This window comes from Equus quagga, chromosome 2 (genome assembly GCF_021613505.1).
Source record: "Equus quagga isolate Etosha38 chromosome 2, UCLA_HA_Equagga_1.0, whole genome shotgun sequence".
NCBI classification, from domain to species: Eukaryota; Metazoa; Chordata; class Mammalia; order Perissodactyla; family Equidae; genus Equus; species Equus quagga.
This window is the reverse complement of record NC_060268.1, coordinates 120104759-120125413: the sequence shown is the minus strand read 5'-3', so window position 1 is coordinate 120125413 and position 20655 is coordinate 120104759. Positions and strand designations below refer to the sequence as shown.

General features: G+C 47.5%; 1 protein-coding gene across 2 annotated transcripts in view; it reads right to left on the bottom strand.

The window, feature by feature from the left end:
* The window catches only part of DLG5 (discs large MAGUK scaffold protein 5), a 129028-nt gene extending 108438 nt beyond the window's left edge, over positions 1-20590 (bottom strand). For both annotated transcript variants that reach the window (XM_046655504.1, XM_046655505.1), the window contains exon 1: positions 20263-20590. In XM_046655504.1, the coding sequence (XP_046511460.1) occupies positions 20263-20566 (304 nt within the window). In that variant the 5' untranslated portion in view covers positions 20567-20590. The remainder of the gene's footprint in view (positions 1-20262) is intronic.
* Between the last annotated feature and the right edge of the window lie 65 nt (positions 20591-20655).

Sequence of the window (20655 nt, the reverse complement as noted above, 5' to 3'; positions counted from 1 at the left end):
AGAGAAACACTCACACGTGTTCATATACGGAGCACTTCCAGCTCTTCAAAACCACTCTGAGACTCCCACTTTACAGATAAGGAAAATGGCGATCAGAGGTAGGTCCCTGAACTGTGTTCTTCTCACTCTGCTGCCTCCCTGACCCGCACAAACATCACAGCTCTTGCTCAGATGAGACAGAACAGATGTGGCTTCTCTGCTTCCCTTCCTTGGGCAGGCTCGGACACCAGGAAGCACCACACCCTGCGGAGAAGCATCACCTGGGTGCCAGTGAAAAACACAGACGCCAAGACCCATGCTCCCCAGGTTCTGCCTCAGGAGGCCTGGGGTGGGGCCCAGGAGCCTTCCTTTTTCAGAAGCTTCCCAGGGGGTTCTGAACAAGACGGTCCAATAACGGCACCTGGAGAAACCTACGAGTGACTAGAATCCACAACATCAGCCTGGCAGTTTGTATCAACAGCCTTACAAATGTCCACACCCTTTGAGCCAACAGCACCACTTCCAGAAATTTATCCTGAGGAAATAAATAAGTGCACAAAGATGTCTGCATAAGGATCTTTACTGCGGCATTACTGACACTGAAAAATGGGAGATTTCTAAATGTCCAACCAAGGGAACTGGTCACATACATCTTGCTAGGGCAATACCATGCACATAAGAATGATGCCTTTGGGGCCGGCCCCATGGCCAAATGATTAAGTTCATGTGCTCTGCTTCGGCAGCCCAGGGTTTCGCTGGTTCGGATCCTGGACACAAACATGGCACCACTCATCAGGCCATGCTGAGGTGGCATCCCACATAACACAACCAGAGGCACTCACAACAAGAATATACAACTACGTACTGCGGGGGAGGCGCTTTGGGGAGAAGAAAAAAACAGATGTTAGCTCAGGTGCCAATCTTAAAAAAAAAAATGATGCCTTTAGTCACTCTTTAAAAAAAGAGCTTCACAGGGCCAGCCCTGTGGCCAATTGGTGGGGTTTGCGTGCTCCACTCCAGCAGCCTGGGGTTCACCAGTCCGGATCCTGGGTGCAGACCTGCACACTGCTCATCAGGCCATGCTGTGGCGGCATCCCACATGAAAGAACTAGAAGGACTTACAACTAGGATATACAACTCTGTACTGGGGCTTTGGGGAGAAAAAAAGAGGAAGACTGGCAACAGATGTTGGTTAGGAGCCAATCTTCCTCAACCAAAAAGCATAAAAAAAAAAAAAGAAAAGAAATGCCTAAAGAATATCCAAGAGGAGATTAAAAGAAAAAAGCACAAAGCTTCATCATGGTTATCTCCAGTTATTAAGGTTACCTGCAACTTATTTCCCTTTTGACTACCTGCATTTTCTAATTTCTCTGCCATAAACATGGCTAATTATACGGGGGGGGGGGTTTAAGATTTTTTTTAACTTTTCTTTTGTCTCCCCAAAGCCTGCCAGTACATAGTTGTGTATTTTTAGTTGTGGGTCCTTCTAGTTGTGACATGTGGGACGCCACCTCAGCATTGCCTGATGAGCGGTGCCATGTCTGCACCCAGGATCCAAACCGGTGAAACCCTGGGCCACTGAAGCAGAGTGCACAAACTTAACCACTCGGCCATGGGGCCGGCCCCGGTATGTTTTTTTAAACCAAGCAACTTTTGGGGCGGGCCCCATGGCCCAGTGGTTAAGTTTGCGTGCTCTGCTTCAGTGGCCCAGGGTTTCACCGGTTCAGATCCTGGGCACGGCCACAGCACCGCTCATCAGGCCGTGTTGAGGCAGCATCCCACAAGCCATAACCAGAGGCACTCACAACTAGAATATACAACTATGTACCAGGGGCACTTTGGAGAGAGGAAGAAGAAAAAAAAGATTGGCAACAGATGTTAGCACAGGTGCCAATCTTTAAACCAAGCAACCTTCTTGTTTTAACTACCAGCATCAAACCTAAAACGTGAATCCCAGTTCAGTTAGAGCAGGAAGAACTGCAGATGGCATCTATTTCAATCATGGACATGACAGGACCTCCTTCCTGCCATGCCTGAGGTTCCACTTCAATACTTCCAGCTGTTGGGAGCTCATTCCCTTCTCTAAAGCAGTAGTTCCTGGTAAACAAAAAGTTGCTCCTTGGGGGCCAGTCCAGTGGCATAGTGGTTAAGTTCATGTGCTCCACTTCAGGGGCCAGGGTTCACAGGTTCAGATCCCAGGCACAGACCTATGCACCACTCCTCAAGCCATGCTGTGGTGGCATCCCACACAAAATAGACAAAGATTGGCACAGATGTTAGCTCAGGGCCAATCTTCCTCACCAAAAAAAAAAAAAAAAAAAAGTTCCTTATCCTGAGCAGAATTCTACCTCCCTGAAGCTAAAATCCCCATCTCCCTAATACAGTTTGCAGCACATGGCATCAAGAGCTTAATAAATACACAGAACAGAGCTGTTATTTTTAATTGACTTAAAGGATGATCACCCATGCTTTCCCACTATGGCCAAGATGAGAATGTGGGTCTTTACAAGCACTGCTGACACATATTCATAACGTCATGTTTAATCAGGTGTCCTTCACCTCTTGCTCCTCACAATCACCTAGATGATTATTGAAAACCACCTGTGTCCTCAGAAAAACAGATCCACATATCAGTGGAACAGAAGTGAAAACCCAGAAATAAACACACATCTATGGACAGCTGATCTTTGACAAAGAGGCCAAGAAAATACAATGGAAAAAGCAAAGTCTCTTCAATAAATGGTGTTGGGAAAACTGGACAGCCACATGCAAAAGATTGAAAGTAGACCATTCTCTTACACCATGCACAAAAATAAACTCAAAATGGACCAAAGACTTGAAGCTAAGACTGAAACCATAAAACTCCTAGAAAAAATATAGGCGGTACACTCTTTGACGTCAGATTTACCAGCATCTTTTTGAATACCATGTCTACGCAGACAAGGGAAACAAAAGAAAAAATAAACAAATGGGACTACATCAGACTAAAGAGCTTCTGCAAAGCAAAGGAAACCAGGAACAAAACGAAAAGACAACCCACCAACTGGGAGAAAAGAATTGCAAATCATATATCCGACAAGGGGTTAATCTCCAAAACATATAAAGAACTCATACAACTCAACAATAAAAACCAAACAACCCAATCAAAAAATTGGCAGAGGATATGAACAGACATTTTTCCAAAGGAGATATACAGATAACCAACAGGGACATGAAAAGATGTTCAACATCACTAATTATTAGGGAAATGCAAACCAAAACTACAATGAGATATCACCTCATACCCATGAGAATGGCTATAGCTAACAAGACAAGAAATAAGTGTTGGAGACGGCGTGGAGAAAAGGGAACTCTCATACACTGCTTGTGTGAATGCAAAACTGATGCAGCTAACTATGGAAAACAGTTTGGAGATCTCTCAAAAAATTAAAAATAGAAATATCATATGATCCAGGTATTCCAGTACTGGGTATTTATCCAAAGAACGTGAAATCAACAATTCGAAGAGATTTATGCACCCCTATGTTCATCGCAGCATTATCCACCAATAGCCAAGATGTGGAAGCAACCCAAGTGTCCAACAACTAATGAATGGATGAAGATGTGGTATATAGATACAATGGAATACTACTCAGCCATTAAAAAAAGACAAAACCATCCCATTTGTGACAACATGGAGGGAGCTTGAGGGTATTATGTTAAGCGAAACAAGTGAGAGAGAGAAAGACAAACACTGATTTCACTCATATGCGGAAGATAAACACATGGACAAAGAACAGATCAGTGGTTACCAGAGGGGAAGGGGGCGTGGGGGAGTGTGAAAGGGGGAAAGGGACACATATGTACGGCGACAGATAAAAACTAGACTATTGGTTGTGAATACGATGCAGTCTATATAGAAACTGAAATAATGTACACGTGAAATTTACACAATGTTATAAGCCAATATGACCTCAAAAAAAATCCAAAAGAACCCCAAAAGACTCGTGTCCCTACTAAGACCATTGTTCCATGAACTACAGTTGCCCCTGCCCCACTGGGACTGCAACAGCCCTGTATGGACATGGGTAACTTTACTGAGGCCATTTTTGGGTGAACTATCTGCTTAAGGCTGCCAGTTCAGCCAAGACTCCCAGATGCCACACTACCAGAAGCTGAGCAATCAAGTGCAGCTGACACAGGACAGGCAAGGGGCCCCTCCCTCAAGGACAGCAACTAACAGAAAAGTGATGCTTCTTTCCTCCCTCTCTGGTTTTATTTATTTCCTTTTATTCCCATTTCTCTTACCACTCTCCTCCCCCATGGCCACAGGTGACCATTCTTGTGTGGTTATCTTTTTCTTTGTGTTCTTGCAAAATGGGTATTGTTTTGTATTATTAATTTACATAATGGCATTATATTATCCACCTTGCTCTACTTCTTAGTTTTTCACTGAACACAAGGCTTTAAGATCCATCCTGTTGCCGTGTGCATCTCATCAGTCTCCTGGAACTGCTGCAGAGGACTATGGGCATGCGTCCACCATTGCAGCCATCAGCTCTCTCAGGGATGACACCACCCCATACGGCACTGCAGTGAACCTCTGGGTCCTGTCCCCCCAGGGAGCTGTGTGAGAGCCTAGGGGGTGCACACCCAGGAAGGGGACAGAGTCAGGGCTTTGCAGGAGCCCTGCCAGAGGCTCCAGACAGCGGTACCAGCAGGGGTGAGTTCCTGCATCCCCACCCCCTGCTGTCCGTTGACATCATCAAGCTTTCTAGTTTCTGCCAGCCTAGGAGGTGGAAAGGGATAGAGTTCATTGTGGGTTCTTACCAAACCTGCCAGAACCACGCCTGGTAGAACAGCAAGAAAGGCATTTGCCCCAGTAAGCGTCAGTAGCACTGAATGGAAACAATTGCTCATTAATAAAAATCTCCGTCAAGAGACCTCACTGCCTTGAGTTGTCACAGACTGCTGGAGCAGAAACATCACGTACCAGCTTGCAAAATGCCACAGATCCCACCTGCTCCAGTCAGCAGGGGATCCTCCCAAGGACACTGACTGTTCAGGGGTGGGCAGCAATAGAGTGAAGCTTTCACGCCACTCCACTTTTTCATTTGTAATCACATGGTCCTACTACCGATGACTGTTACGCACAGCTCATACCACACATGACTCCCCATGTGATCTGACAGCACCTGAAGCAGTCCATACCCACTTAATGAGTCTCAGCAAGGTCAAATTGCTCTAAAGGTTGTTAAATGCTTGCTTTCAATCTCCGTGCTAACTTCATCACAGACCAGGAACTAAGAGTTTGCAGATCAGCACTGGTCTATAGACCAACCCTGAGTGTGGGCTAGAGTCACGGAACAAACCAACCAACCTGCCCTGGAAGTCACAGTTTAAGGTGGCAGTTAACCAGCCACGAGACTGGAGCACTAATAACAATACCGGTAACAGCTGATGCTGACATCACGCTTACTGTGTGCCAGGCACTGCTCTAAACACTTTACAAACAGTAACTCCTTTGATCCTTACAATACAACTTCCTATTATTATCCGCATTTCACAGATGAGGAAACCAAAGCACAGAGAGGGAGAGTGACTTGCCCCCGGTCACAGTAAGTAGCAGACCCAGGATTTGAACCAATACTTGGCTTAGATACAGACTCTTAACCACCCCACTCAACTGACTCCCAAGTGACCTGGCCTCCCCCTGGTTCCTTCACTTGTAAGGTGGAGTAAGGATCTCCAAAGGGCTGCTGGTGAGTTCAAAGGAGAAAAATACAAAAATAACAGACACGGCACCATATAGCAACAAAGGCAATAAAAACTTACTATCTGCCCAGTACACAACCATCTACGTGCACATGACCATTTCTCTGCATCATTCACCTACTTTCACAGCTGCATTGAGGAGGAGGTGGTATCAGGACCCCATCTGAGAGATAAGGATAAGACTTGGAGGGGCCAGCCAGGTGGCACAGTGGTTAAGTTCATGCACTTGGGCAGCCCAGAGTTCGTGGGTTCGGATCCCAGGCACAGAACTACACACTGCTCATCAAGCCATGCTGTGGTGGCATCCCACATACAAAATAAAGGAAGAATGGCAAAGCTGTTAGCTCAGGGGCAATCTTCTTCAAGCCAAAAAAAAAAAAAAAAAAAGAGGAAGATTGGCAACAGATGTTAGCTCAGGGCCAATAAAAAAAGGGACTTGGAGAGGCTATGCGAGGTGGCCATGGGGACACAGCTAGAAAGCAGTGGTCACTCATTCCCCCTCAGCCACTCCCTTCTCTTCCCTAAAGAGAAAGCGAGCAGATGGGAACTGGTCTCAAGTTCCCCAGAGGACTCAGACTATGATTTCTAAATAGCCCAGCTGTAACTCTCAGACCTGAAACTTAGGAAAAAGATTTCCAATCCACCTAACAACTCACAGAAAGCCAGTGAGACACCTCAGGAATTCTGCAAAGGCCGGTCGGCCTATACACCTCACCAGACCCTCCTCTGGACACAGTGCCCTCTGCCATATCCCACAGACCACCCTCCTACCCTGTGCCAAATCTTCCCACTCCTCTCTCCAGCCCTGGGCTCAAGGAGCCTCAGAGAGAACCAATCACAGGGAGAATGACTGGAAGCAGCAGCTCTGTGCCTTCCAGGGGATAGCTAGGAAGGCCCGGCCTCACTTTCCCAGTGGCTACTGAGGGCATGCCCCAAGCAGAAGCCCAGGATTCCCATAAACACCCAGTATTCATGGAACAGATTCTCTCCCTGGTCTCCGGCCTTTGCTCTGCGCACTACCTTCACCAGGCCTGTCTCCCTCTGTGCCCCTCTCCAGCGCCCACCTAGCCTCACAGCCAGCTTGCTGTGCACTCTCCTTGAGGCAGCTTCCTCTGCTCTTCAAGATCTGTACTGCTGGACACCTGCTCCTTCAGGTTTGGGCTTTCCAATGAGATGATAAACTCCTAAGGGGCAGGAACCATCTTCTTCATCGCCCTTCTGAGAATCTCATAAATTTTTGCAAAAATACTCACCATTTGCTAGAAACCGCCAAATGGGAGGTGAGAAGTAGGAAGTCAATCAACTAGGCTGACTACTTTCTGGCACTTTTTAAAGCTCCAAAATAGACAGAGTAACCAAAAACGAAAACCTTTGATGAACAATAGGATATATATTCCAGCTACAAGAACAAATCGAGGTCTGGGTGTTCAATATGGGTCTGTGGTGTGGTTCATGCGTGATGCTAATGTCTTCCTCATCTCTGCATGCTCAGCACTTGGAGCCTGGTGCAGAGCACTGACCAGGTACATGCTGGATGGATGATGGATGGGTGGACAGATAGACAGATGGACAGATAAAACCTGGGTCCCTATCTGTCTGGGCTCCAGGCTAAAGGCTGTGTGATCTCATACAAGAAGACAGCATGACTGGCTCTACTGAATTTTCATGAGAAACCTTAATATAAGAGAGGTTGAGGGCAGAAGAATGAGTTTATATGAAACTTCACAACTTCCCACAGAAAGCAAGGACAGCTGGTCACTGTTTTGTTCCCTCTCCCTGGGCTCATTAATAGGGAGGAAATATGACATGATTTACAAAGGTAGTCTACCATTTTCTATCAGAAATGAGTCAGGAGAATACATAGGCATATACATGTATATACTCACACACACAGTCCCTAAATTCTAAGTTGCCTCAAGTTCAGCTATATTTTTTTCAGAGGACCAGACCAGCACATTTTGGTTTTGCTTACTTTTCTGCTTTTTCCTAGATCCAGATCCCACTGAGACCGGCCCCAACTCGGTGTCCATGGGGCATTTACCCTCTTATCTTTATTAAAGGCCTTTTCCTCTGAGCCAAGAGGCTTGGTGGCATCATTTTCCTGCCTGAACTCTGTCCTGTGACTAAGCAATAAGCAGCCACGGCAGTCAGCCCTGGAAGTTTTTGCTGTATCACAAAACGAATGAGACAACGAGGTGCCTCCTGCCAACATCAGACCCACTCTCTGACTCAGCACTAAATTTAGATGTCATGTCCTACGTCTGCATCCAAACAGTCCTCCTGTGTGACAGGTGCTCAGAACATATCTGCTGAATGAATGAATACTGTGACAAGGGGAGGGGTGTCCAAGGTGCAGAACACAGACATCTCAATGGAAACCTTCAGAGGATGGCTGAGAATACAGAACAAATGCAGTCTTTATAAAGAAACTGAGAAGGACTGCGAAGCCTGCCCAGACTCCCAGCAGCTGCTGGCCCTGAGCAAGCAGAGGAACCTCTCTTGGCCCAGTTTGTCCATCTGTAGAACATAAATACCAATTGCGTGGGCTAATAAAAGATTTTTTTCAAGGGTCAGGAATGAGAAGCTGTAGCACAACTCCATTAACTTCGACGTCACTTACTCACCCTCACTGGAAAGGCTGGTGCCTGCAAAGCGAGGCCTGGATCAGGAAAAACCAGCCAAGGTGGCCCAGACTGCCCGCCCAGCCTGAGGCAGGCAGAAAGGCCTTGGACAGAGTCCGGTCTGGGAAGCAACCTGGATCCTGTGTCCAGCTCTGCCAGTGGCATGCTCTGAGATCCCAGTGCAGTCCCCTTGTGTCTCCAGACTGTTGTTTCTCAGGTGTAAAATAAGCAGTTTGGGCAAAGGGGTCTCTTAGATCCCTTCCAGCCCTGATATGCAACAATCTTAAGCTGCTTAAGAAACAAAGAGAAAACGAAAATTCTGGCCAGATAAGAAGAAAAAGAGGTTACCCGGAGTAAGAAGAGAGGCTATCATGAGTCTTGAAAAGGTCACTAAACTTTCGTGAAGTATGACTTCTTACATCAAAATATAAAAATAAGTTTCTTCCCATTTGTTTTGTTATCACATCCCTCACTATTGGCTAGACAGATTTTTACCACGTGTGGACAGCAGGTTCACAATGGCCAAAAATGATGTAGAAGAAGATTCATTTGAGGGTTCCAGGCCATCTTATGGAGTCAGAGAGGTACCATTCAGACAAGCAACCTGAAGTTGACTCAGAAAGAGGCCTGAGAGCTGCCTGAGAGAGACACACCACACCTAGAAAAACACTGTGGGCAGAGAAAACACACTCTGGCTTGAGACGGCCACAAAGGCAGCAACTCAGAGTCCCAGGTGAGCAGCCTGGAGTCCCAGGGGGTTGCCTCTGAGGACAATGCCTCCTACACAGGCAGCTCCACGGCCCCCACCTGCAGGCTGCATACCAGCAGGGACTTATTTATACATCAAGGGCAAACAGTTCTCTTATGCAGTATAAGGGTAGGACGAGCTGGTGACAATACCTTTTTTTAAAAGAATAATTTTTCAAAAAAAGTAACCACTTTCCACAGCAAGGGACCCCATCTGATGGAGTTTCACTCTGTTCCTTCCCACATCACTGTCTTGGGTAGCAGAGAGTGGTTTTTCTATTAGCCGCATTGTGGTCATTTGTCATTTTTGAGAACATGATTAATGTTCATCCCAAAAAGAACCCTACAAAGGTGAACAGAGGAGCAGGTGAAGACAAGACTATCTCACTGAAGCACAGCTGCCACAGTCGCAGCTTCTGGGTCCAGCTGTGACTCACCAATCCCACTCGGCTCAGGCACAGGAAGCTGAGGCTTTTGGGTGGTTCTTCTCTCGCTCAGCATGGGGAGCAACTTAAAACAAAAGCATCCAAGCCAGTGGTTTTTCAAACTGTGTTCCCTGGAACCCTGGAGAACTCTGGGGAACCCCGCGGAGGTACCTCAGGGAGTGCCACAAGGAAAAGGTGCAAGCTCCAGGCCTCCACACCCAATCATCACAGCACCTCTTTGTCTGTTTTACACGTCTTTCATGTAAAAGTCCAGCTAATGAAAAGGGTCCCACAGCTTAAAAAAAAAAAAATTAAAATCATAAAGGAAATTTACACTTCACATGTTATTTCCTTTAATTATCTGCAACAGCCCTGTGAGGAAACCGAGGCTGAAGAGCTTTACGATCCAACTGCACAGCCCATTCTCTGAGAAACCACCCTGTGATCACCCACTGTCTATGTGGACACCCAGGGAAGGGACGTCACCACCTAGAATGGTCCACTCCATAGCTGGATGGCACCAACCATTAAAACAAGCTCTTCCTGGGGCCGGCCGGGTGGCTCAGCAGTTAAGTGCCCACGTTCCGCTTCAGTGGCCCGGGGTTCACTGGTTCGGATCCTGGGTGCAGACATGGCACCGCTGGGCAAGCCATGCTGTGGTAGGCGTCCCACATATAAAGTAGAGCAGATGGGCACAGATGTTAGTTCAGGGCCAGTCTCTTCCTCAGCAACAAGAGGAGGATTGACAGCAGATGTTAGCTTAGGGCTAATATTCCACCCCGTCCCCCAAAAAAAGTAGCTCTTCCTTAAACAAAAGGGCCCATAAGGTAGCTGCTAGGGATTACAAAAGAGACACAGAAGGCGACATCAACTAAGCACAATGTATGAGTCTATTAAAATCCTAATTTGAAAAAATCATCTATAAAAAGGCATTTCTAAGACAAGGAAAACTGAACATCGACTGGGAATAAGATGACGTTAAGAAATTATTGTAAATATTGTTGGTTGTGAAAATGGTCTTCTGGCTAGGTTTTTTTAAAAGCCCTTATCTCTTAGAGACAATTTCTTAAGTGCATATGGGGGAAGCTATATGCTGTCTGGGATTTGTTTTAAAATACTACAGAAAACAAAAGTTGTTGGGCGAGCTGGGTGTTTGTCATATTATGCTGTCCATCTCTGCATATGTTTGAAAATTTTATAATACGAAGTTTCAAAGCAAAGCAGGGAGAGAGGTCTTTTCTCAAGTTGAGCTCAATTCCACTGATCTTCTACCACTCAGCCCACGTTCAGCTCTCTGGGGTCAAAGAGAACAGGGTCTCATCACTGCCCTATGTCGAGCTGAACACAGGCATCCAAGCCCCTCGAAGGCTCCTTTCCTCCAACACAAACTCTTCCCAAGGTCCTTTGGAGCCGAACTTTTCACAGCTCATAGCGATGCCCTCCTTAAAATGTGGGCTCCAGGGCCACAGCACTTGAAAGTGTGTCTTGAGCAGCCCCAGGAGTGTGGGACTCCTGGTCCACGCACACACTAGACTCTCTCCAACTCCAGGTATGGCCTGTGCCCTGTGATACCTCCTGATCCCAAGCACAGGCAGGACATCGGCTCTCTACTCAAGGGCAGGCCACCCCAGCGGCAGGGCCAACAGCTTGCCCTCTCCTCTCATCATCACCTCAGTCCCCACCAAAGCCCTGGGAGAAGAATACTAATAGCACTTTTACAGATTAAAAAAGAAGCCCAGACAGGTTAAGCAACTTGCTGAAGTCACACCACTGAAGAAGGAAGAGCCAAGATCTAAACCCCAGTCTGTGGAAGTCCCCAAGACAGGGTTCATGACACTCAGCTGTCTCTACTCTTGTGGACTCCCTCCCTGGCTCGAAACCCCCCAACAATGCTCAGGCCACCTGGCTCATTCATCTGTATCACCCGTCTTCCCAGAAGTAACTTAACACTCTCAGGGCAGAGACTATCTTCCTGCTCCCCAGCCCAGCACCTCCCTGGGCTCAGGAAAGACTTGCCCAACAGTTAGCCAGTCCCCAGACCTGCAGTCACCAAACCACCAAGACAGATCTGTACACATCCTTCCAAGGCGCTTCTGGAAGCCCCAACTGTGGACCAAAGCCCGGTCCTGCCCGCTAACACCTAGAGAAGACTGCAAGAAGTTGAACCATCTCAAAGACAGCCATCACGAAACCAGACTTCATTCTTGTCACGCCACACTGGGGAAACTGAGGCCCAGAGAAGTCACACACCCTACCCAACGTCATACAACTGAAACATCTACTGCTCCTGGAATCTACTACACATCTAAGTCATTGACACATCTAAAAAATCTACTCGCCCAGGATCACATGTGCCTAGTTCAGCTGGTATTAGAATTTAAAACAACAGGAAAGTTTAAGGTTTTGGTGCCCCAAGTGAGAGAGCTGGGAGAAAATATGAAAAATAATGGTGTACACGGATGTTCCAGTTCCGTGCACTAGTGCTGAAGTTTCCCAAAAGTGCACTTCTCAGAGCACCGATGTCGCAAGATGCTCCATGGAAAAGGATTTTGTGGTCAAGTCGGTTTGGGAAACACTGCATAGTGAACCCACTGCAGTGAAGTCCCAAAGCACACTGGCTCCTAAGCCCTCTCAAGAGGCCCCAATAAAGGAGCCTGTGTGACCTGCTCAAACCAGCACTGCTCAAATGCTTTGACCACAGAACGCTTTCATCCAGTAATACCATGCACATCCCATGGAACTAGTGTTTAGAAGACGTTTCCTTGGGAAATACTGATCTAGGCCTTTTGAAAGAAAATCTTGATAGCCATTACCCTGAATTCAAGACTGAAAAACCAAACCAACCCTGAATGGTAGTAGCGTCTACAAAGCAGAAATAACTAACATACTTCAAGGCCTTTGCGGATAGAGATGTTAGTACTGCAAACAAGAAGAAAATGTGTGAACATCCTTTGGCTGCCAGATATGAATGCTGCTGGGATGATACAGTTAACAACTTCTGACCTCAAAAGAGTCACAGATGACTACTGAAACTCAAATCTTTCTTTAAAGTCCAAAGGAACTGTCCTGAGACTTTCCAAAATAGGTTGGGGGGGGAAATACAGAATTTTTAGAAGAAAAAAGGAAAGAAAACGTTGGAACCAGGACTCCAGCCAGGCCACCTACCCATAAGTCAAGTTACTGTGGCCAGAATGAATTACCTTAATTAAAACTTGAAGCAAACAATATGAGGCTCCTCAATAAATTAAACTTAGAATTACCAGTGATTCCACTCCTGGATATACAGCCAAAAGAACTGAAAGCAGGACTCACAGAAATATTTGTACACCAATGTTCACAGCAGCTTCAGGCCCAATAGCCAAGAGGGGGAAGCAACCCAAGTGTCCACTGACGGATGAATGGATAAACAAAATGTGGTAAACACATGCAATGGAACATTAGGCAGCCTTATAAAAGACAAATTCTGAAACATGCTACAACACGAACTTTGAGGACATTATGCTAAGTGAAATAAGCCAATTACAAAAGGATAAATACTGTATGATTCCACTTATATGAGGTACCTAGAGTAGTCAAAGTCATAGAAATAGAAAGTAGAATAGTGGTTACCAGAGGTGGAGGGGAAGGGGAAAAAGGGAGCTATTTTAGTTTTGCAAGATGAAAAGATTCTGGAGATCTCTTAGACAACTATGTGACTGTACTTAACACTTCTGAACTAGACAGTTAAAAATGGTTAAGATGGTAAATTTCATGTTACGTGTTCTTTACCATAATTAAAAATTTTTAAACTCAAATAAAATTTTAAAAAAAGGAAATTCTGACATGCTACAACGTGGATGAACCTTAAAGATGTTATGCTAAGTAAAATAAGCCAGTCACAAAAATGACAAATACTGTATGATTCCACTTACATGAGGTACCTAGAGCAGTCAAGTTCACAGAGACAGAAAGCAGAACGTTGACTGCCAGGAGCTGGTGGGAGCGGGAGAAGGAAGAGCTACTGCTGAGTGGGGACAGAGTTTCAGTTTTTCAAGATGAAAAAGTTCGGGAGATGGATGGTGGTGATGGCTGCACAACAATGTGAATGGACTTAATGCTACTGAACTGGACACTTAAAAACGGTTAAAATGCTCAATTTCATATTATGTATATTTTGCCACTAAAAAAATAGGAAAAAATGGTTTAAATGGCAAGTTTTATGTTACATATATTTTACCACAATTAAAAAAAAAAAAAAACCTCAAAGCAAATGGGTTACGACCCTTAGTGTGCAATGAATATCAAGGTAAACAGTCACCTCACAATTATTCACCAAAGGGTTTCGTGTTGGATGGCCCATACGGGTCACTCCAAACATGTGTTTAGTTTAAAATGTTTCTGTAGCACTGTCATGGAACTCTGTCTCAAAAAGATCAATAGAGACACAATTCAGAGATAATGCAATCTGCCCCACGTACAAGGCGAAAAAAGATGCAGTAGCCCCAGCTCAATCCCATTCAAAATCCCTCTCTGCTGAACACACTTGGCATGCCTACTGCACAGACTGAGCAGCAGCTCAGTCCTCTTGCTCTGTGCCCAATATTTCTCTGGCTCATGTCTTCCCAAGGTCACAGGAAATTACTGAAGAGCCTCCCTGCACTGGCCTGCAAGATGTACAGGTGGTCGGAATGAAGTGGAACAAAAAACTAAGACAAAATATTTCTCCTATGCTGCTGACTTTTTCAAGAAATAGAAAGTCTGAGTATCAAAAATCACTCAGTGCCAACACTAAATCAGAAAACAGAAGTCATGGTACAGAGACGGAAGGAGACTCAGAAATCTAGTCCAACCCCAACACCAAGCTTCCCTGGACCTAATGCTACCTTGGAAGAGCTGACAACCCCACAGGACTGAGCAAGTCCTCAGTCAGTGCTAAACTTCTAGTTTCACTGTTATACTGAAAAAAATCCAAGCCTCGGGTAGTTAAACAGCTTATCCAAGATCAAGATGTTGCACAGTTAGGAGCAGATCACTATCCAGGACTCTTTCAAGGACACCAAGCTGACATTCAAATTCTGAGTGCAACAAGGGAAGGGCTCTCCACGCCTAAAACAGGTAATGTGGGCACTCCACAGGGCTCCTGGCAGCCGGCCTCACAGTGCTGATACCTGATGGGCGACCTTGGGGACTTCAGACACCACCTACTTCCATCACAGACATACTGTGGGTGGTGACATCCTTGTGTGCACCTGGGACTCACTCTAGCCTTCCTGCACTCCCACAGCCTTCTGTCACTGCAAAGTCACCGCTTAGGAATCTGCACATATGTCGGAGGAGGACCTAGACTTCCGCAGGGACGCACCATTCACTCTACACACAGCTGACCAGTCATCCATTCAACAGAAATTTACTGAACACCGACCTTGGGCCAGGCTCTCTTAAACAGATTAAGGCTACACCAGCAAATTCAGCTCTTGGTGACCCACAGCCACAGCAAAAGCAACCTGACATCTCCTCTGCATAATTACAAGGAGCTCTCACATAACCCTCAGCAATATCAGGAGAATCCCAGGTTTCTGGTTCTAAGACTGCTTCCAGGCTGCACTGCTTACCAAAGTAACAAGATGCTCTTTTTTCTTATCACAGATTGTCAAACAGCAAAGTGAAGTAGTTCTTGTTTTAATTATTTTGTAGAGTAGGAGATAAGCTCAGAAAGGTCAACTGCCTTGCTCAAGGTCTAGAATCTAGTGAAGTCTGACCCCTTCTCCCCACCACCCTACTCCAGCAGTGACTTCCTCTGCTAATTGTATAATCGCACAAAGATGAGACCACATGTAGTGGACATTCACCTGCAGTCTTACGTGATCCTTCCTGATCTTCTTCCTTTGGAGAACTGCGTCTCCTCACTCTAAAGAACCAAATGGTACTGGTATGGGCTGCCAATCACTGTATCCCATCACCCTATCCTATTGGTTGGGTCCACCGCTGGGCTAACCTTAGTCCTCCAACCCCAGCTACAGTGATTGGGCTTCATGCAGACACATGTCAGGCCAATCAGGATCTTTCCAAAAGATTTTTCAGCCTGGGCTGATTGGCTAGAGCTCCCTTTATCCTCTGGTCAGGGGCTGTGAAGATGAAGCCCAGAAGAGTCTGAGGCCATGTTCTAAGCCCACGGGAAAAGCCCGCAACATTCACGATCAATCATCCAAAGGCCAGTTTCCAAATCCATCCCAAAGTTTTAGAATATTATACAGTAGATTTCTTTCCTGCCTAATACAGTTTGAGCTACGTTTCTGTCACTTTCAATAAAGATGCCCTGACTTAATACACAGAGGGATAAATAAAATCAGCCTCTCTCTTAGAAACCTCTTGTTGACCATTACTATCAAGCTCCTCCATCGCTTCCTCTCAATAATACAATTAAAAGAACCAAAAGAAAAACCACAGTGGTTGGAGCCTTTACTTACATCTATGTCCCTGTTGACCCTCTAGGGCAGAGTGGACAAAGAAAAGGTGGCTGGTATCCGAAAGAGTAGGGAGAGAACAAAAGGCCCAGATAACCTCTAATGAATAATAAATAATCCGCATCTGAGAGTCAGCAGCAAACTGCACTCGTCCTGCTGGAAAAGCCTGGCAGAGTTATTCCTTAAAAAAAATAAAATTCCTCCAGCTTTAACTTCTAACAAGTGCACAATGCCTAAATTCCAAGTGACATGCAAACTCCTGGCTCAGCCTAGCCATCATGGTCCTCCAGATCACCTCTGCATCCCATCCACCCAGAGCCAATGCCAATGTCCCGCTCTACTCAGGCTGGTCTAATTTCTACAACCTGAAAACATACCGCTCCTCTCATGGCGAGGCCCCTGCTCTCGTCGTATCTACTCTTATTGTGCCCAGAACGTCCTCCTCCTTTCCCTCTGCGCACTTGCAGCACCTCTTCAACACCCAGCTCAAGCCCCAGTTCCTCCATGAAGCTTTCCTCGGCTTCTCCAGCAGATGATACTGTCTCCATTCTCTTAACTCTGGTGAAGCCAAGTCAGCCAGCTCACTAGGAAACTAAAGAGAGGCATGGAGGGGACAAGAAAGACACATTCAGCTCTGAGCACACAGTGGACAGGGGCCGGAGGGCAATCATCAACTTCTGCCACTTCTGCCCCATAATAGAGGCCCAGCGTGGATTGGTTTGGGGAGCCCTCCACATTTAGATGGTAATTAGAGCCAGGAGGCAGGGATGCGAGTGTCTGGGGAAAGCGTATAGCATGCAGAGTTTTAAAAGGAGGAAAAGCCTGCTTGCAGGTGTATCACTCAACTGATCTGTCTCACAATGTCACTCTCCTGAGTGTCCCATTCCTCCAAAGAGGCAGTGAGCTGCAGGCTGGAATTACATCCTACACATCCCTGTCTCTGTCCCCCACCGCTGGACCAAGCAGAGGACCAGGCACTTGAGTCCTCCCGAGTCACATTCTGCCCTCCCAGTGGCTGAGGCGGGCAGCCTAGCATCCCCAGCCCCATCTCACAGATGAAGAAGCTGAGGCTCCCAGCCAGGAAGGGGCTCTCACTCCAGAGGCAGGTAGTCAAGGACCCTCAAGTGAGAAAACTCAGATGTTAGTAACTAAATCAAAGAGGAAAAACAAAGGATCCTGGTACAACTGTGGCCCTGAGTCATCCAGGGAAGAACAAGAGTTCCATCCTCTCACTACCATCAGCCAGGGCAAAGGTGACCACTTCTTCCTTACAGATCCAGGATCGGGACAAGGAAAGGCTACATAAGTCCACAGAGTTCCCCAATGCAGGAAATGGCCTGCAATTGTAAGGGGAAGGCCTAATCAGGCCACAGGAAAAAATGCCAAGACAGAATCAGGAGCGTGGGGCTTAGCCTCGACTCCCGGCTGCTTTCTACCCTATCCTCACACCTCACAGACAGGGGAATGGAACCCAGCATAAGGCAGAGATGACACCACTCATCTCCTGGGGTTGCCACACAATTAAGTGAGATATTAAAGTATAAGATACAAAATGCCCAACAGCAATGTTATCATCAATCCTAGTACAGAAGTCCCTCTACCCCCTAAAACAAAACGGCACTGTACTTTCTTGTTCCCTTCATACTCCAGGCCTGAGAACGGTGGGTTATAAACATCTGGTTATAAACAACACGAGCAGAAGAGACTGCTCTGGTTTGGTTTGCTCACTTGCCCAGTACTACCTAGGACAGCTTCCTCCCCATTCCAGACCCCAGGGAAGGGGCTGCTGGACATCATGTGCCTGCAGTACAGCAAACTCCCACAGCAGAGAGTGCCAGCCAGGGGATGGGCCTTCTGGAGCAGGGCCCCACAAGGGGTGTGGAATCCACCAAGGTGATGGTGGCACCTCCTATGCAGAGTTGGTGACAAAGGGGCCTCCCCTTGATGCTATGGATCCTCAGGAAGCCAACTGGTTCCTCTCTCAGGTTCCCACAAGGGCCTTGCACTAAAGCCCACTTACAGACAGAGCTGTGGACCTGCCTGCAGAGTGGAAACCGCTGGAGAGAGCAAGGAGGCAGGACACAGTGCTGGGTTTCCCTGACTTTGGCTTCTTGGGGATGAGACAGGTGTTTCCACCCCTTCAACCACAGCAGCTCTATCATGCACTGCTTCCTGGCTAAGAGAAAAAATAAGCTGGCAAACCCCTGCACAGTAGTTCTTACTTTACAAAGGCCCCAACACTCTATCGCTTACTTGCACATCACATCACCCTCTCCCCTAGAAGCTCTAGATGGCATCTTGCCGTATCAAACGCTGTCCTAATTTTTTTCTAAAGTATTAGCTAAAACAAACTTAAATTCCCCTTTGAAAATTATTTTCCTGAGGAGTTCATGATCCTCTGGCAAAGTTACAGAACTCTGCATTGTGATAAACCTAGAGTCTGAAACCACTGCCCTGAGGGATAAAATCCAAACCCTATTCCATCCCTTCCTTGAAGGTCAGGACCAGCTCCTGGAACTTTGACCCTGTGAGGCCCCACCTTGTCCACCAGGAATGAAAAGGGGAGGGACCTAATTAATGGCAATTTGTCCATCTATTCCAGAGATTAAAGCTAGCACTGATTCAAACACATCCCAATGAGGACTTGAGTCTGCACTCCAACTTCTGCGCTTCCTTGATAAACTTTCTCCTTCCAAGACAGACAGATGGATAGACAGACAGATAAAAGCAATTAAAAGAAAAAAAATTACCCCAGTGAGATTTCCCTCTGTCCTTATCCTCATGGCCACATCTGACAGCCCTTCTTAGCATCTTCCAAAGCACCATCCCACGAGAGAATTGAGTTTGCCCAGAAACTCATATATAATCACAACTAGGGGACAGAAGGCAGGTGTGAGGGGCATAAATGCTAGAGTTGGAAACCCAAAGTGGAGACAGACGGGCCACCAAAGAAATGATGGGCTGCAGGCCAGAAGTTTAGGCTCTGTATGTCAGTTTCCTTCCCTATAAAAAGTGAGGTTGAGATGGCCAATATACACTGGAGCTGTTACCCGGAACAGCTTATAAAATCATCCCCTTAACAAGTGAGGCTTTTAACAGCCAAATAAACAGGTCTCATAGCCTTTGGCCTACAAGTTGCTAAGCACAGTCTGTCAGCCCTCTCGGATGGCTCTTAAAACAAGGAGAAGACGTTAAAAAGGTGGCAGTTGCTGCGTCCTGCCTCAAAATGTGTTCAATAAAACAATAAGTCATAATTGAAAACTCCTGGTTTTCAGTACTTTGAGCATTTTAACCACTCCAAGCCGGAGTTTTCTCTCTGGCGAAGTACGAATAATAGACAGCTCAGAGTGGTAACAAGTAAATGTGATAAAATGCAGGCGTGCCACAACAGTAGGTGCCTAATAAATGCTGGCTCTCTTCCTTCCTCAGTGGTAAGCCTTCTCCCTCAAGCTTCCTTCTCTAAAAGGCTGGCTTTCCACACTCCCCAACCATGCCAGGCCAAGACTACCACCTGTCACAAACTCCCAGCAGTACCCCCCCCCCACACACACACACACACACACTCACAAATCCATCACCCACCACCCAAGGGAACCAGCCACCACTTTCCCCCCTCAGGCAGCTCAGTACCGTCAGGGAGGGATCTGAGCCCCAGCAGCCACTACTAGGATTTTCCCATGGTGCAATGCAACTTCCCCAACTTTTCCGGGTCCATAGTTTCCAAAGAAACCTAGCAGGCACTGTGCATAATCAACCACAAGTCTGAGTGAGCACACAGATTTGAGCTCTGGGCAGAGGGAGATGTGAGAGCCACAAAGTGAAAAGACACCAGTGGTCCTGCAAGGAGAAGACAGGGCCCAAAACTCAGGAATACCAGTTCTGGCGTTGGTTCCACTCTTCTAGACTGGGTCATTGATTAAAGGCTAGCAGAGGCTCCCAAAGGCCTGGCGGATGGTAAAGAGCCTTAAAAAAGGGACTGACGGACATCCCTCCGAGGTCGCCGCGCGGCTGGACCTAGTGGTCTCGGGAGGACCCTGCTGCCGTGGCACCTGGGAGGGTCAAGGCCTGCAGTGCCGGGCATTGTTCACAGCAACGGCCGGACTGCGGGAGGGAGGAGGTGCGAAGCAGGGGTCCACGCATCACCCTCTCGCCCCGAGACGGGCTAAAGGAGGGAAGGTTCCACGCGTGGCCAGCGCCAGGTAGACTGATGGCCCTCGTGCGTTCCCCCTAGGAGAGCTGGAGAGAGAAGTCGTGGACGGCAGGTCCGAGAGGCCGGGGCAGGGTGACACTCACCGGCGCCCTCGGCGGGCTGCGGCGGCCCGGCGACGCCGTTCAGGTACAGAATGGGCAGCAGGTGAGGCTGCGTCTTCTCCAGCGCCGCCCGCAGGTCCTGGAAGTGGTCCCGCTCCTTGGCCAGGAGTAGCTTGAGCAGCAGCTCCGCCTTGGCGCCTCCCGCCTCCTCGTCCAGCTGCCGCCGCTCGCCGGGGCTCAGCGCTCCGGCCGCCTCGAGCAGCCCGAGCACCGCCTCCACCTCCGTCATGGCCTGGGCCAGGCTCTGCTGGCACTGGGCGAGCAGCTCCCGGCGCTGGGGCTCCATGGTGGCGGGCCGCCCCGCCCCGCCCCGCCGGACGGCTCCGGGGCTCGAGGCCGGCGGGCGCGCGGGCGGGCTGCGGCGGCTAGAGGCCC